The sequence below is a fragment of the Eretmochelys imbricata genome, chromosome 4, assembly GCF_965152235.1.
Source record: "Eretmochelys imbricata isolate rEreImb1 chromosome 4, rEreImb1.hap1, whole genome shotgun sequence".
Taxonomy (NCBI): Eukaryota; Metazoa; Chordata; order Testudines; family Cheloniidae; genus Eretmochelys; species Eretmochelys imbricata.
The window spans coordinates 66759239-66777106 of NC_135575.1; the positions used below are offsets into that span (position 1 = coordinate 66759239).

The 17868-nt window shown below is 40.2% G+C and overlaps 1 protein-coding gene across 5 annotated transcripts in view; it reads left to right on the forward strand.

The window, feature by feature from the left end:
- RAPGEF2 (Rap guanine nucleotide exchange factor 2) overlaps nucleotides 1-17868 on the forward strand; it is a 293855-nt gene that overhangs the window by 239266 nt on the left and 36721 nt on the right. For all 5 annotated transcript variants that reach the window (XM_077814491.1, XM_077814492.1, XM_077814493.1 and 2 more), the window contains 5 exons: nucleotides 6204-6381; nucleotides 9576-9712; nucleotides 10327-10485; nucleotides 12047-12199; nucleotides 12570-12734. In XM_077814491.1, coding sequence (XP_077670617.1) covers nucleotides 6204-6381; nucleotides 9576-9712; nucleotides 10327-10485; nucleotides 12047-12199; nucleotides 12570-12734 — 792 coding nt within the window. The remainder of the gene's footprint in view (nucleotides 1-6203; nucleotides 6382-9575; nucleotides 9713-10326; nucleotides 10486-12046; nucleotides 12200-12569; nucleotides 12735-17868) is intronic.

The window sequence follows — 17868 nt, forward strand, 5'->3', positions numbered from 1 at the left end:
CTAGGATCCTGGATAAACATAGAGACGTCTAACTTGACTGCTACTCAGACCATAGAATTTATACGAACAACCTTAGATTTGATCAGGATGAAGGCCTATCTCCACAAGGACAGATTTCACACCAAGGGCACTCTGATAGATCTAGTTACACACAGCCCTCCAATCTCAGTTGGATATGTCTAGTTACAAAATGTCTCTTTTGGGACATATGGTGTGATGTACTTATATGACACCATTCACCAGACTCCACATTTGTTGCCTGCAGGCTTGGATCCAAACAGTATATACACAGAGCAAGCACAGCATGAACACCATAGGAACAAGCCCCTCAAGGTCAGGGCCTTACTGACGTGGTGGAGGGGCCTGGACTTGTGTATGCAGGAGTTCCATTTCTTTCCCCTGTGCTCGACAAGATGATTAGATTCACTCTGATGGGCTGGGGAGCCCATGTAGATGATCATAAAGTGCAAGGTACTCTAACACCTCACAAAGTCAGAAAGCACATAGCTCTTCTGGTACTGAGAGCAGTTTGAGAAACCTTCAAAGTTTTCCTACCACTCATACACTACCAGCATGTCCTGATAATGTTGGACAACATAACAATCATTTTCTATATAAACAAGCAGGGAGGGGTGAGATCCCTCCACTTTGTATAGAAGTGCTCTATTTATGGAACTGGTGTATCCAGAAGCACATCACTCTGTCTGTCGTCTAACTTCTGGGTGCCCAAAACTCGCTGGCAGACAGCCTCAGCAGGCATTTTGCCACAAGTGGGAATTACATAGTTCAGTAGTGGATAGCATCTTCACTCAGCGGGGAATCCCCGCTTGGGACCTGTTGCCTGCTAAGCAAACAGGTAGTGCAGCATATACTGCTCAAGAGGAGTTCAATGACAGTATTCCAGAGGGGATGTTCTCCTTGACCTATGCCTTTCCTCCCATCCTACAACTATCTCTGGTTCTATGGAGGATTAGACAGGACAGAGTATGAGTTATCTTCATCACCTCCAAATGGCCTAGATAGTTCTGCTTTCCCAAGTCCCTGACAAATGTCAACCCATCTGACCGTCAGTATTCATTCCTCCTGAATCTCTGACCAAGGAGAATGACAAGGCCAGGATCCCAACCCGGAGTCTCTTCATCTCATGGCTTGGTATTTGGATGGGCATCACACTGAAAACGTTCATGCTGTGCAAGCCGTTCTTAATAGCAGAAAGGACTCCACCAGGAAATGTTAGTTAGCCAAAGGGATATATTTCTCTGTCTGGATCCAGCAAAACTTGGTCACCAAAAATAGTGGATAAGTCTGCTATTTTGGATTATCTCCTTGCACTCAAGGTGACAGACCTTTCCCAAAGCCTGCTGTGGATTCACATCTGGCCAATCAGTGTTTGTCACCTGCTAACAGATGGTTACTTGATCTTTAGTCATCCAGGAACAGCCAGGTTTTTGAGGGGTCTGATCAAAACCTTGCTGCTGGGGGCGGGGGACAACCCTCATGGAGATCTTAACTTGGTGCTTTCAGCATTCAGTAGGCCACCCTTTGAACCATTAGGTATGTGTTCTGTGTCTCACTTGTCAGTGAAGGTCGTGTTCATCACTGACATAACCTTGCCCAGAAGGGTAGGTGAACATGAGGACCTAATGGCCAATCCACCATACACAATATTCCACAAGGACAAAGTCTTGGTACACCTAAACCCAAAATTCACTCCTAAAATAGTTTAGGAATTTCACAAAAATCAGTTAATTCACATATCTGTGTTGTTCCTGAAACCCTATGCCTCTAGCAACTAGAGATTTCATTCCGTCAACGTGAGATAAGAATTGGCATTTTACCTGCAGAGAACGAAACAGATCAGGAAATCTCTTAGACTATTGGTTGCCAAAGCAGAATGAGTGTGAGGATAAGCTATATCCTCTCAAAGAATCTCTAATTCTTACTCCATTAGTTGGCACAATTTCCTCCTCTTCTTGGGGTAAGGGCTCACTCTAGAAGGGTACATGCAGTCTCATTTAGCATCACTTCAAGAGTTGTCCCTGCTTGATAGTTACAGGGCAGCTATGTGGAGTATGAGCCACACATTCATGAGACATTATGCCTTGGCCCAAGACTACTTGGCTGACGCATCCTTTGGGCAGCAGTTCTAAAGCAGCTCTATAAACTTCATTATCATGCCCCTCTCCCCTGAGTGCTTGTTGTGAGTCACCCCCAGTGGACTGTACATAGGAACCAGTACTCACGGAAGAAAGGGAAGTTACTGGCCTTATTGTAGCTGGAGTTCTTCCAGATGTATGGTCCCTGTCTGCATTCAGCTTCCCGACCTCCTTCCCTCTGCTTTGGATCATGACGAGATTTGTGGCAGAGAAGGAACTGGAGAGGCTTTTAGTCAGCCCTACCCCTGATACTCTCGATGTGGAGCACAAGGATAACGAGTGCACAGGTGTGGTCAGCAGAAACAGCTTGCTATAACTTCTCCGTCTCAAGCGCTTAGAGTTCCTGTGTACCCCCACAGGGACTAAACATCTTGAAGAACTCCAGTTATAATAAGGTGAGTAACTTTACTTCAAAGGGGGTATTCAAGGTGGTATCACAATTACTTTCCTTGTAGGCCTCATGCCTCTTGACCACCAGGTTGGAAATTAATCCATTATGCCTCTTTGGAAAGCTAAAAATCCAGTTTTCCAGTGTCTTCCTATATTATAATAGCTTTCAGCTCCTTAATGATTGCTGCGATTTATTCCATGTACTGATGACACTTTTTTTTTTCTTTTTTCTTAAAAGACCATTCCTGTTATCTAACTTCTTCACTTCTGCTAAATGGTAATATTCAGTAAGCATCTGCTTTTCGGAGAACAGAATCAAGCCTGTTGTCTAACCTAAGACAAATATCAGTAGAATTACTAAGAGAAGAAATATAGTTTTAAATAACCATTTTACAGCTCCTTTGTGGTTTATAAAAATGATGGCCTCACATTCCTACTTGTTTTTATGTTAGAAATACCAAATACTTATTACCCTCTATTTGAGGGGTGGGATTGTGACATAGCTGAAATCTGAGTTGCAAATCTTCCAGCTGCTAATTGAGCACAGTGTTACTGAGTCTTAAAAATTGAATTTGATCATCCTATCCCTCCCCAACAGGCTGTCAGCTGCAAACAGTGTTATAGTCACAATCCTCCAAAGGATGACAGAGTTCTCCAGGAAAAAGGGGATCTCGTGGCCTGAGAGATTTATGTCCATCACAATAGTTTTAGCTAAGAAAAAAGCAGGAAAAACTGCATTTTTTTTTAAAAAATGCAATCTTAAGACAGCAAAATAATTAAATAATAAAAGACACAGTCCCCTATAATTCACTGTTCCCTTGGTGGAGCACCATGTGATCCCTCAAAAATCAGTTGCTTTTTTATTATTACAGTGATATTAGGGTTTTAAATAATCAATTTGTAACAAAATAGTTCCTGTTTCTCGGTTTTAGTATAATGGGGTTAACTGAAAGTTAGCATCCATGTCAACCATGATGCTTTTTGAAAAACTTAACCTTGTCCTGATCAGTAGGAATGACAATTGCTAGCAAGATCAATATTTGCAAATCAGACCAATTAATTAGTTTGTGGCTCAGTAACCTGAATTGACACTTTCAGAATCGGAGGTTCTTCCAAAGTTGTGTAACAAGCTGTTGAGCCACCTGGCTGCCATTTTAAAATGTACCATTGGTTTATACTCAGCAATCTCACTAAACCAAGACTGATTTTTTTAATCAGAATAGAAGGAAATAAAGTAAAAATGATTTTATTTTACTTTATATTTTATCAAAGAAGATACTGTTTGTATTAAATAGTGAAAAAAACAAAACAAAAACAAAAAACACATAGACGTAAAGGTGAGAAAGACGATGCTATAGAAGACAAATATAAGCTTATGTCTTTGGCAGGCAAGTGCTGTCTCCCCTTTTGCTGTTTTTGGAGAACGGCTTCAGATCTTTTCAACTTAAAGCCCATTGTTCGCACAAGGGATGGTTTTTGAGAATCACAACTATAAAGTCTACTATGTCCAGATTCTTTTTTTTTTTTTTAAATGTATTTGGCTGTGTTGTTGACCTCCAGAATCTCTGAAATTGACCCTCCTTTGGGGCGGAGAGTGCTGATTTGGGAAGCAGTGGCTTAGAATATTCTCATTAGCAGCTTATGTTTCTTAAAAAAAAAAAAAATCACAGTAAGAGAGGTTTAGCAGCTGCTGTGGCATTAAATCAGGTTCTGAGAAAAAAGCAGCTCAATCTGAAATGACAGGCAAATATGTTTATGGGATTTATTAAATGTTTGGTCTTAAAATTGAATAATTAAAATATATTTTTACATTTAGGGATCTATAAGGTTGATAGAAAGCTGGCTAGATTGTTGGGCTCAATGGGTAATGATCAATGGCTCCATGTCTAGTTGGCAGCCGGTATCAAGTGGAGTGCCCCAAAGGTTGGTCCTTGGGCTGGTTTTGTTCAATATCTTCATTAATGATCTGGAGGATGGTGTGGATTGCACCCTCAGCAAGTTCGCAGATGACACTAAACTGGGAGGAGAGGTAGATACACTGGAGGGTAAGAATAGGATACAGAGGGACCTAGACAAATTGGAGGATTGGGCCAAAAGAAATCTGATGAGGTTCAACAAGGACAAGTGCAGACTCCTGCACTTAGGACGGAAGAATCCCATGCACCGCTACAGACTAGGGACCAAATGGCTCGGCAGCAGTTCTGCAGAAAAGGGGTTACAGTGGACCCCCGTAGGGGTTACAGTGGACGAGAAGCTGGATATGAGTCAACAGTGTGCCGTTGTTGCCAAGAAGGCCAATGGCATTTTGGGATGTATAAGCAGGGGCATTGCCAGTAGATTGAGGGATGTGATCGTTCCCCTCTATTTGACATTGGTGAGGCCTCATCTGGAGTACTGTGTCCAGTTTTGGGCCCCACACTACAAGAAGGATGTGGAAAAATTGGAAAGAGTCCAGCGGAGAGCAACAAAAATGATTCGGGGACTGGAACACATGACTTATGAGGAGAGGCTGAGGGAACTGGGATTGTTTAGTCTGCAGAAGAGAAGAATGAGGGGGGATTTAATAGCTGCTTTCTACTACCTGAAAGGGGGTTCCAAAGAGGATAGCTCTAGAGTGTTCTCAGTGGTCGCAGATGACAGAACGAGGAGTAATGGTCTCCAGTTGCAGTGGGGGAGGTTTAGGTTGGATATTAGGAAAAACTTTTTCTCTAGGAGGGCGGTGAAACACTGGAATACATTACCTAGGGAGGATGGTGGAATCTCCTTCCTTAGAAGTTTTTAAGGTCAGGCTTGACAAAGCCCTGACTGGGATGATTTAGTTGGGGATTTGTACTGCTTTGAACAGGGGGTTGGACTAGATGACCTCCTGAGGTCCCTTCCAACCCTGATATTCTATGATTTACCTCTGGGTACTATACTAATGACCTTTAGCTGTGTGTTGGCTGGATTTTTGTTCATTTTCATAGGCTCTAAAGCAGATTAAGTTTGGTAGATATTCTGTGTATTCCCTCTGTGGTGCTCCAGCACTAACTTCACATGTTTTCCGCATCAGTAAATTCTTATGCCTTTATACTTATAAATAAATAAAAATCTTAGCTTCACCACTTCATAGCTGAGCTTTTTTATGCAGTTTCTATATCGACAGACAGTAGCTATTATAGTCTTCAGTGGTATTTTGATAGTACTGGTTGATACCAATATTCTCTGTGAACTAATGACCGTATTACATATACTACATTGATAGGTTCCTGCAAAAACTAATTTTTGGAGATCTCGAATATTAAAGTTTTATTTAACAACTTAATTTTTTAGTCGTTTTGTAAAAGAACTGGCCTAGTGAATTTAAATTGCCCTCTTCTTCTCCTTAGACATGCTTCCTAAAAAGGCACATAACATGCTTATATAAATGTCTACTTTATTCACACCAGTCTTAAATCTTGCCAAAGACATTCTGTTTCAAAAAAATTACTGACTTCCTTTTTTTTAGAAATATAGTGAAGGAAAAAATCAGAACAAAAAGTGGTATGTCAAATTGACTTGTTGATCTTCCACAAAGCAGAGTAAAATTCACTTCATCTACATATTTCAAGTGGAAAAGAATGGCTTTTGAGGACACATCTAAATGTTTTAATTTGATTTATCTGTGTGTGTATTTAGGCCACAGAAAGTGAGGCTGGTGATATGGATCTGAGTGGATTACCAGAGACTGCAGTGGATTCTGAGGATGATGATGATGAAGAAGACATTGAGAGGGCGTCAGACCCTCTGATGAGCAGGGATATTGTTAGAGACTGCCTGGAGAAAGACCCAATAGACAGGACAGATGATGACATTGGTAAGTTGGCATGAAAACTAGCTGGAGGAAGTGGGAAATTGAGCCTCAGGACACTTTAACATTTTCTAACTTGTTTCTCCGTCCCAAACTTAGTAGAGTGAATCTGTGTAGCAAATATCTAACTTCATGTGAAATAATTGTTTAAAATACCAAATGATTGATTTTACAGGTTACATTTGGATAACTCGAATAAATAATTCTGTTAACAATAACAGATGTTAAGCTGAAAACAAAATTAATGAAGCAACTCAATTTAATTTTAAACTAGATACTTCACTGATATGATGCAGATTTTAGGTTGCAAATTAATGTCACAAAAATATACTATTAACCTAAAAGAGAAGAAAATATTCAGTTACAGCACAAGTTTATGAAAATAGCAAGATATGATTTAAGATACTCCTCTTCTTCCACAGTACAAATGGACTTCTTGAATTATTTGTTAGATTTTTTTTTAAGCTATTGATTCCCAAGTATAGGGTTGCCAACTTTCTAATGTCTGAAAACTGGAGAGACATACCCCACTCTGCCTCTTTCCCCAAGGCCCCACCCCTGCTTTCTCCTCTCTCCCCATTCCCCCATTGCTCACTGCTCTCCTCCTTCCCCACCCCCACCGAAATGGGTTCCCTCTGCTCCTGGGCTAGGATAGGAGCTGCAGCCTGAGATGGAGCCTGCCCGCCCATGAGATGCAGATAGGAGGTGGCCCCAGCTGAGCAGGGGCTGGCACGGCTTGATGACCCAGTGCCTCTCCCAATCCCCATGGTAACCGGACTGTTGGTGTCCGATCAGTATTTCTGACCAGACACTGTACAGGTCCCTTTTCGACCAGACAGTCAGGTCTAAAACCGGACACCTGGCAACCCTACAAGTTTAGTATATTACAGATGCTTGTTTAAGAAAAAAAGTGAGTGGGATCGAGGAAAAAACGGGAAATGAATGTGCTATTGATGTATATTAATGCTTGGAGTCTGCTAGAGCTGAGAGACTGCAGATTGTAATTTGACACCAGAGACTTGTGTGTCTTGTAAGAATCTCTGGTGACTGAAAAGGCTTTCACAGAGTTCTAGAGAATTTTGAAATTAACAAAAATTGTCACAATAATGGAAATACTAATTGCATATCAAGTCAATGAAAATTAATTCCTGTTGATCACAGTTAGGGCCCTACCAATTTCACAGCCATGAAAAACAGGTCATGGACCGTGAAATTAAGCCCTTCCCTGTGAGATCCGTTGTCCCCTTGTTCATAGGAGTGCCCCAGCAAAGGGGCCTACTAGCTCTGGCTGGGCTGGGGAGGAACAGGACTTGTCCATCCCCTGCACAGCCACTGGAGGGAAGGAGAGGAAGACTAGACCCATCTCCGGGAGCCTCCCCCTGCTGCAGGATGCTCTGGGATTGGGCAGTAGCTCCAGAGGTTCCTGCAGTTGGAGGAGACTTGTGGAGTTGGGTCCGATCTTCCCTGTGCTGCTGGGAGCGTCCATGTGTTATCATAAGTATTTCAGACCACATTATTTACCCTTAGTTATACCTGTGCATTTCCTTCAAATGTTCTCTTTATTGGGGTTGCTCAGGTGTGGCTAAAACTAGACTTTTGTGCTACATTTGTGAATCCTCAGCAGAATTGTTAGCTGAGATCAGACAGATTCCAACTCTCTCTCATGTCTGTGTTGATTCTGCCCTGCTAACAGGGGTAAAAAAGAGTACAGGCTTACTTTTGTTAATAAAGGGATCAGATAGAACTTGATTACACATGAAGTATAAGACATTGAAAGAGTCACTTCATATTACTGTAACCATGCTTTTAACTGGTCCTTCTGAACAGGGTTGTGTTTATATATTGTGTGATATTGTACAGCACATCATTGTAAAACCTAAACCCAAAAGGGCTGGCTAGAGTTAGGAATATAAATTTGCCTGTTTTTATGAAATTGTCTCTCATCTTAGGTTTCAGAGTAACAGCCGTGTTTGTGTTTATAAAACATGCTTTGTGTGTATAAAAAGATCTTCTACACTTTCCACAGTATGCATCCGATGAAGTGAGCTGTAGCTCACGAAAGCTTATGCTCAAATAAATTGGTTAGTCTCTAAGGTGCCACAAGTACTCCTTTTCTCTCATCTTATTACCTTAATACGAAGGTGGGCAAACTACAGCCCGGGGGCTGCATCTGGCCCCCCAGGTGCTTTAATTCAGCTCTTGAGCTCCCGCCAGGGAGCAGGGTCTGGGGCTTGCCTCGCTCCGCGCGACTCCTCGAAGCAGGGGCATGTCCCCGCTCTGGCTCCTATGCATAGGGGCAGCCATGGGGCTCCGCACGCTGCCCCTGTCCCAAGCGCTGCCCCTGCAGCTCCCATTGGCCGCACAGGCAGTGTACAGAGACGCCTGGCCACCCCTCTGCACAGGAGCTGGAGGGGAGACATGCCACTGCTTCTGGGAGCTGCTTGAGGTAAGCACTGCCTGGAACCTGCACCCTGACCCCCTCCCGCGCCCCAACCTCCTGCCCCAGTCCTGATCTCACTCCCTGCCTCCTAACCCCTTGGTCCCAACCTGGAGCACCCTACTGCATCCCCAGCCCCACCCCAGAGCCCTCAATCCCCCTCCCGTTCCCCCCCGCCCCGCACCCTAACCTCCAATTTTGTGAGCATTCATGGCCTGCCATACAATTTCCATACCCAGATGTGGCCCTTGGGCCAGAAAGTTTACCCACCCCTGCCTCAATATGTCTTTAAATGTCCTTATTTGTATGGGTTTATATTAGTTATATAGTATACTTTTTTGTTGTTTGGATCCAAATGTCCTGTAGACAGCTTAAGGGTATGATACTGCCACAAAAATACTTTGTAAAACTTAATTTCTTCTGATTAAAAGGACCTATCATGGTTTTAATAGAACTATTACAATGACTCTGTGGAGTCATTGTGATTTCATTGGATGTATTCAAGGCACATGGTTACATTACAATATTTTCATTATACTGGCTTTTACTTTATAGATCTTTCATTGATATTATAATAAACTAATCTGTCTCCAAAAAACCCCAAGTAATTATAACAGCTCTCTGTACATTATTTATCAATATACAGACAGCATTGTACAGTAGTTTAACTTAAAGAACCCTAAAGCATTTTTCTGAAGAGCTGCCTTTACTTAGCTTTGTTGTTTTGATGTGTATGACTCAGTGGGCTTTTTTTCTCTTTCAGAACAACTATTGGAATTCATGCATCAGTTGCCTGCTTTTGCCAACATGACAATGTCAGTGAGGAGAGAACTTTGTGCTGTGATGGTATTTGCAGTTGTGGAGCGGGCAGGAACCATAGTACTAAATGATGGGGAAGAGGTCAGTAGAATTTGCTTTGAATCGTCTTTTGTGCAGACGTCAAAAAATGTGGAAACTTTTTTTTTGAAGTTTGGAAATTCATTTCTAGTTGCTGGAAAGTAGCACTAGGAAGTAAATTGTTTGTATGCTTGTTTTGTGTTGTGTTGATTATGGTTTTATTCAGTTCAGTTTGCAAATGGTTTTTCAGTTTAAACACCCAAATCAATTTAGAAGATACGTGCAGTAGACCTTAGGAAAATGTTCTCAATAAAGGCTATACAAGCACATGTATTGTTAATGATCAGAGCTGATTTCAAATGCTTTTTATTTTGATCTTTCAGTATGATTTAAATACTGTCATGGGTTTTATGAATTGTATAGGTTTTATAATTCCAAGATTTAATTAAAGGCTAAATATTAGATTCCTTAAGGAGATGGAAGGAATTATAATAATTTTTCAGGTAAACTAGTTCATCCTCCTCCTTTCTTGTTTTCATAAATAGTTGCTAAAAATAAACAAACTTTTAAAAAATTTATAAGCAATTCTGGGAATAGTGTTTGTACAGTACCATGCTAAAATGCTAAGTGAGTAGGTGATTGTTCTTTTCACCTATCCTGCACTGTTCAATTTCTAGCTGGACTCCTGGTCAGTTATATTGAATGGTTCTGTGGAAGTGACATATCCTGATGGAAGAACAGAGATACTGTGTATGGGAAACAGTTTTGGTGTTTCCCCTACTATGGACAAGGAATACATGAAAGGAGTGATGAGAACCAAAGTGGATGACTGCCAGGTAGAGTATTTTACTCCATATATATATTTGCAAAACACAATTATAAATTATATAGTACTGTCCTTACAAGTGGACCTGCATTTTAAAAAAAGTTTGTGGCAGAGTTCATGTTAAGTTTACCTGGTAGGGTGCAGACACAGGCCTTGGAATTGTTCAATAGAGTAATTTTAACAGGGATATTTTCTCTCCAATAAATTTTATTCAAAAATCAGTTTCCTTCTTTCCTTTCATTTCAAATGCAGGAATGGCTTTGTACTTAGTTGGGGCGAGGTCTTTAAGCACTTTTCTAATAGGTTCATTGACAAAGATGAAGTAAAGTATTCTGTTTAGTACTGTGTGCTGGAAATTTGATATTAGTTACGAAATGACCTGAAAAAAAACTAAATTCATGTTGAACCATATTGGGGCAAAATATAAAGGTAACACATGAGTTTATCGAAGCAATCAATCAGAAGTCTCAAATACACAAGGTCAGAGGACTCATCAAGAAAAAGCAGCGTAATTTATCACTGCCCTCATGTTTGGTTAATATGATTGCAAATGAAATGTCAGTTCAGTTTTTGGTAATTGTTCATAAAAAAATGATTCCAGTTCAAATTGGAGATTGACATCCCCAGGTAATAAAATGAAATGCACAGCTACTGCATGAATGGATTTATGTGGCCAAAAGCCCAAGAGAAAAATATCTGGGTCTAAAAGGAAAAGGCTTTATGGTTCCGTTTGGACCATTTGTCAAATTATTTTACTTGTAGTGAATTTCTGGAGAAATGCCAATTGTCCAGTGGACACAGTCTGATATTTTGACTAGTGTGATGTAAAGTGTATTGTAAATATCTAAATTATCCAAGTACATTAACACAACTAGTAATCGTATTTAGATAGCACTTCTGTTGCTGGCTTAAATATAAATTGAGATTCTTTTGATTTCTTTTATAAGTGGCAGTTTCCCTTAAAATGCTGCAAATGCATATCTTATGTTGAAGGGGAATGGTCCATGTTGGAATGTAAATGTTTTCATCTAAAATTAATTGTTTTCTGTGTATCTATGCTACTCATAAATTAAAATGGTAGAGTTCTTTTAATGGCTGGCTTAATATATTTGTGATTACTCAAAGAACAAAAGTGAAAGTTTGCTCACCTGTAGAAATAGTAGCACCATAATTATTGATAGGGCTTTCCTATCGTTGTTCCCTTTTTAAATGGCCCTGAAGAGGAGGAGGAAGAGGTTTCCTTGAGGAAAACTTTGCAAGTGGGATTTACTTTTATTGGTGGAGAAAATGCAACTATATGAATATTCTACGGAGATATTAAAAATCATCTTGAATCAACGAATCTTGCACTCTCCTGAGGCAAAAATTATTGTGGAATTTATCACACTTACTTACTTATTCAGCTGTTTACTATAGCAGAGCTCATGGAAAGACAATTTTGGCCATCCATGGCCTGAGAAGTTACTTTATCTTCAGTAATCATAGAATACTTGTATTTTAAGTCCAGACAGTTTTTCTGAGGTCTCAGAACTCTGTACCTTTTAATATCTATGTTTGATGATTCTTTCCAGTTTGTCTGCATAGCCCAACAAGATTACTGCCGCATCCTCAATCAAGTGGAAAAAAACATGCAGAAGGTAGAAGAGGAGGGGGAGATTGTTATGGTGAAGGAGCACAGGGAGCTTGATCGCACTGGAACAAGAAAGGGTCACATTGTCATCAAGGTAAAAAAAAACAAAAAAACAGATTCTTTGTAGACTTGTATGAGATCTTCCTTGGTGAGTAAAGTCCAGAATTAGTTCAGTCATATATTTGAAATATAAGCTTTCCAAAGATTCTGAAATAAGAGCTAAAAAACTATTCAAAATTAAACACAAAAAAATGCTGCTGTTTGAGGGTTTTTTGATTTGTTTTAATTTAGTAAAGCTTATCAATCTCTTTATTACAATGGTCAGGCTATTTTTTTATTGTTTAGCACATTGGTGACTAAACAGGCTTAATGATACTGTTATGTTTAGTGTACCATCAAGATGTTAGCTGAAAATAAAAAAGCATTCATGTTTTAGTTAATAATTAAGCTTTTATTTGTTATAGGGAACATCAGAAAGATTAACAATGCATTTGGTGGAAGAGCACTCAGTGGTGGATCCAACGTTTATTGAGGATTTCCTTTTGACCTACAGGACCTTCCTTTCCAGCCCAATGGAAGTGGGCAAGAAATTGTTGGAGTGGTTCAATGACCCTAGCCTCAGGGATAAGGTTGAAAAAATGACTACTTAAAACTACGATTGTGAACTCACATGTATTTAAATATAAAGTATTACGATCTAAATAAAAATTACAAAAATATTTTTATCTTTAAACCAGTATAACTAGATTTGGTTGAACAACCAGCTAATAGTATATGAGGAAATGTTGCTTGTAGAAAATGTATGTTAAATCAGGCGAATAGTTATTTAAAAAAGGGTAAGGCACTACCTTTAAACACTAAAGGGGGAGCAGGGGAGGTATTTCATCACTCATGTATCCATGCTTGTCAACTCTGTATATTAAATAATTGGTTGAAGAGGTATCAATCATCCTTTTAAAAAGTCATCAGCATTTCAAGAAAAAAGAAAAGGAGGACGTGTGGCACCTTAGAGACTAACAAATTTATTGAGCATAAGCTTTCCTGAGCTACAGCTCACTTCATCGGATGAATTCAGTGGAAAATACAGTGGGGGGAGATTTATATACACAGAGAATATGAAACAATGGGTGTTACCATACACACTGTAATGAGAGTGATCAGGTAAGGTGAGCTATTACCAGCATGAGAGCTGGGGGGCAAAAAACCTTTTGTAGTGACAGTCAAGGTGGGCCATTTCCAGCAGTTGACAAGAATGTCTGAGGAACAGCTGTGGGGGGAGAAAGGGGGGAGATAAACATGGGGAAATAGTTTTACTTTGTGTAATGACCCATCCACTCCCCGTCTTTATTCAAGCCTAAGTTAATTGTATCCAGTTTGCAAATTAATTCCAATTCAGCAGTCTCTCTTTGGAGTCTGTTTTTGAAGATTTTTTGTTGAAGAATTGCCACTTTTAGCTCTGTAATCAAGTGACCAAAGAGATTGAAGTGTTCTCTGACTGGTTTTTGAACGTTATAATTCTTGATGTCTGATTTGTGTCCATTTATTCTTTTACGTAGAGACTGTCCAGTTTGGCCAATGTACATGGCAGAGGGGCATTGCTGCAGCATTTCAGTAGACTATAGTCATAGAATCATAGAAGATTAGGGTTGGAAGAGACCTCAGGAGGTCATCTAGTCCAACCCCCTGCTCAAAGCAGGACCAACACCAACTAAATCATCCAGCCAGGGCTTTGTCAAGCCAGGCCTTTAAAAACCTCTAAGGATAGAGATTTCCCCACCTACCTAGGTAACCCATTCCAGTGCTTCACCATCCTCCTAGTGAAATAGTGTTTCCTAATATCCAACCTAGACCTCCCCCACTGCAACTTGAGACCATTGTTCCTTTTTCTGTCATCTGCCACCTCTGAGAACAGCCAAGCTCCATCCTCTTTGGAACCCACCTTCAGGTAGTAGAAGGCTGCTATCAAATCCCCCCCTCACATCTTCTCTTCTGCAGACGAAAGAAGCCCAGTTCCCTCAGCCTCTCCTCATAAGTCGTGTGCTGCAGCCCCCTAATCACTTTCGTTGCCCTCTGCTGGATTCTCTCCGATTTGTCCACATCTTTCTGTAGTGGGGGCCCCAAAACTGGACTCAGTACTCCAGATGTGGCTTCACCAGTGCCAGATAGAGGGGAATAATCACTTCCCTCGATCTGCTGGCAATGCTCTTACTAATGGAGCCAAATATGCCATTAGCCTTCTTGGCAACAGGGCACACTGTTGCACTCATATCCAGCTTCTCATCCACTGTAATCCCCAGATCCTTTTCTGTAGAACTGCCGCTTAACCAGTCGGTCCCCAGCCTATAACGGTGCATGGGATTCTTCTGTCCTAAGTGCAGGACTCTGCACTTGTCCTTGTTGAGCCTCCTCAGTTTTCTTTTGGCCCAATCCTCCAATTTGTCTAGGTCACTCTGGCCCTATCCCTACCCTCCAGCATAGCTACCTCTCCCCCCAGCTTAGTGTTATCCGTGAAATTGCTGAGGGTGCAATCTATCCCATTGTCCAGACCATTAAGAAAGATGTTGAACAAAACCAGCCCTAGGACTGACCCCTGAGGCAGTCCAATATAGTTCTGTGGTAACTTAGGGCCTAAATTTATGGCCGAAAACATTTCGTTGTTTTCTGTGCACAATAATGGTTTAATGCAATTTGGAAAACACTTTCTCCTAACAATTTTCTTAAATGTAAATAAAAGTAGAAGGACACCAGGCTTGATTCTTCCTTCACTTCACATGGTGAAAATTGGGGTAGCTCCATTGAAATCAAGAGTATAAAATTGGAGTAAGAGGAGAATCAGGTCCACCATATCCAATTATATATGGGGCAGGTAACACTACCTACAGTTAAATTTGCCCAGCACTTTACTTTATAAAATCCTGTTTTCAGTTACTTATATTTTTGCCAAACTTTATACTTATAATTTTGCCAAACTTTAACTGTTTGGGTGAAAATTGCATATGCCAGATATTTACCTCAGACTGGTTTTTTTTTTTTTTTTTTTTTTTAGGGGAAGTTGCAGGGGTAAGTCGGGGAGGAAGAATTTCAACTAAAACAGTTCAGTTGTTTCTGTAAACAAGGTTAGAGAAAATACGGTGTTTGCCCATGTTAAAAAATTAGGATGATCTTTTCCTTAAGAAGGTCTAGTGTCCCCCACACTTCAGATCAGGGACTTGAAATTTGCCATGAAATTTGTTCGGCCTTCATGTGAGGGATGTGTAGGGTGACCAGATGTCCTGTTTTTAAAAGGACAGTCCCGTTTTTGGGGACTTTTTCTTATATAGGTACCTACCACCCACCCCCTGTCCCGTTTTTTCACAGTTGCTATCTGGTAACCCTAGGGATGTGGCTTTTGCTGTCCCATGAAAATCCACCCCAGATTTTTAGTATGTATTTGCTTGAGCTCCAGTGCCACATTCCCAGAAGATTCCCTCTGCACTGAGTGAGCTTCAGACCAGGGCTGAGCAGATGTTGGCACCAGAATTGAAAACAATGAATCCGTGTCCTCTGGGTGCTCAGTAATCACCACCTACTGAAACCCAGACAGTGTGGAGGAGGAAGGTCCTCTATTCAAATGCAGAGGGGGCAAGAGTCAGACCTGGAGAGAGAGGAGCAACGGCAAATAGATTAGAACAGGGATACCTGGGAGTTAGGGCAGACTGAGCCTGGACACATGAAGAGAGGAGATGGAAAATAGAACTGGGAATTGGGCCAAGGAGACTGGGACTGGGAGCCAGTTGGGTCAGAGAGGTACAAGGGGGCTGAATTAAGGTTGCACAAAACGATCTTTGCTAACTTTTGGGTGCTTGACTTTGCAACCTTAACGTTCTTTGTCTCTCTCAGCGTTAAAAAAAGAGCTAGATAAATCCATGGAGCATAGGTCCATCAATGGCTATTAGCCAGGGTGGACAGGGATGGTGTCCCTTGCCTCTGTTTGCCAGAAGCTGGGAATGGGCGACAGGGGATGGATTGCTTGATGATTTCCTGTTCTGTTCATTCCCATTGGCCACTATAGGAAGATAGGATACTGGGCTAGATGGACCTTTGGTCTGACCCAGTATGGCCATTCTTATGTTATGTTCTTCGAACATAGGGATTTTTTAATGTGTAATATATGTATATGCCCCTTCTGTCCATCAGTAGACACCTCTTTTGAGTGCAATGTCTATTTTGTTAGTAACTTACGACATCTACTGTGATGTCTAATAACCTTTTCATAAAAAAATCAACTTTGATACAGGAAACTTGTCCATTCTTGTCTAATAGTTTAGCACACTACTGTTTAATATTATGAAAGCAGTATACAATTTCTCCCCATCTAACCTCATTCAACACAGATCAAAAAAACCCTTTAAATAACCATTTAAAATGTAAAATACATTTAATGAAATAAGTAGAGTATAACTCTTCTCCCCTCCCAAAATAAATTAAAGAAAATATAAATTAAAACATGAAGTTTATGATGACCTGGAGATGCCATATTAATCTCTTCAAATGTGAGATTCAACAATGGCTGACATTGCAGTAAGAGTAGCTCAAATTTTGAACAGGGAGGTGGGGAATATTTAAAAAAAAAAATTAATTCCAAGCCTTAGAATAGAACCAGGAATTTTGTGTAAATGGCCCATTCAGCAGTGACCCTAGGATAGGAAAATAATTCCATGAAATCATGGAGCACCACAGGCGCTGATTATACTTCATTGTCAGAAAGGAAAGCGGTGAAATTCTGTCCTCCTCCTCTCTCCAACCCTGCCACACCCAATAAAAAATAAATACAACCACTAAAATCCAGTTTAGTGTTTTAAAAGATTTTGTAAAGCAGTTTCTTGTTTGCTTTTGTACAATAGTTTTCAAATAAAAACATAAACCTTAGATTCTGTGGCTACTTGTATTTACAACATAGAAATGCTAAGTTTTGTTCGGTTAAAACAATGAATGATATATATCCATAAAATTTCAAAAAGATTTAACCCACATGTAAGTGTGACTTGTTTTAAAAATAAATCTGAAAAGCATGGCTGTGGATTGATAAAGCTACTATCCTGACCTTATCCCACATCATTTGCTTAGGAACTGCAGCACACGTGTGCAATTATCTCATTGTTAGGAACCCCTAAAATAGTAAGAAAACCTAAAATAGTTAATTAGTCTTCAGTGTTATCAATTTGAACAATTACACTAAATTTGCTTGCTTTTGTAGATAAGTAGGAATCTACTTGAGGACTCTGAGAATCCTTAACACAGTAGACAACCATACAGCTCCAAATCATGTCAAGGTCTATTTATGGATGCTTTAATCTCAGATCATTGACACAAAAGTGGCTTTGGTATTGTGTAAGTGCATGCAGGTGGCAGTTGTATTGTCTTCATATGATTAAAATCTGCACAAGTTTTTATTAATGAAAAGCAGCTATTGGTAATGCTTAGTGTTTTTTTTTTTCCTCAGTAACTCACTTTGCCAACATAGCAGAAGTAATACAATCATCATTTTGGGTTACTATTTTGCATTTTAAGAACATAAAATATGTTGATTGAACCAAGTCTGGTTTTAAATCAGTGGGGGGGAAATGCTGATGACTGAAACTTATAGGTAGCTGTCTTGTGCTTCAAATGCTGACAGATGTTTAGCTACAGTGGTGCTGCCATAAGGGAGTCTTTGCTGTAGTATAGTCTTATATTGTAGTTTTAAAATATGGGAAGGAACAAAAGGATCTTTCCTAAACTGCT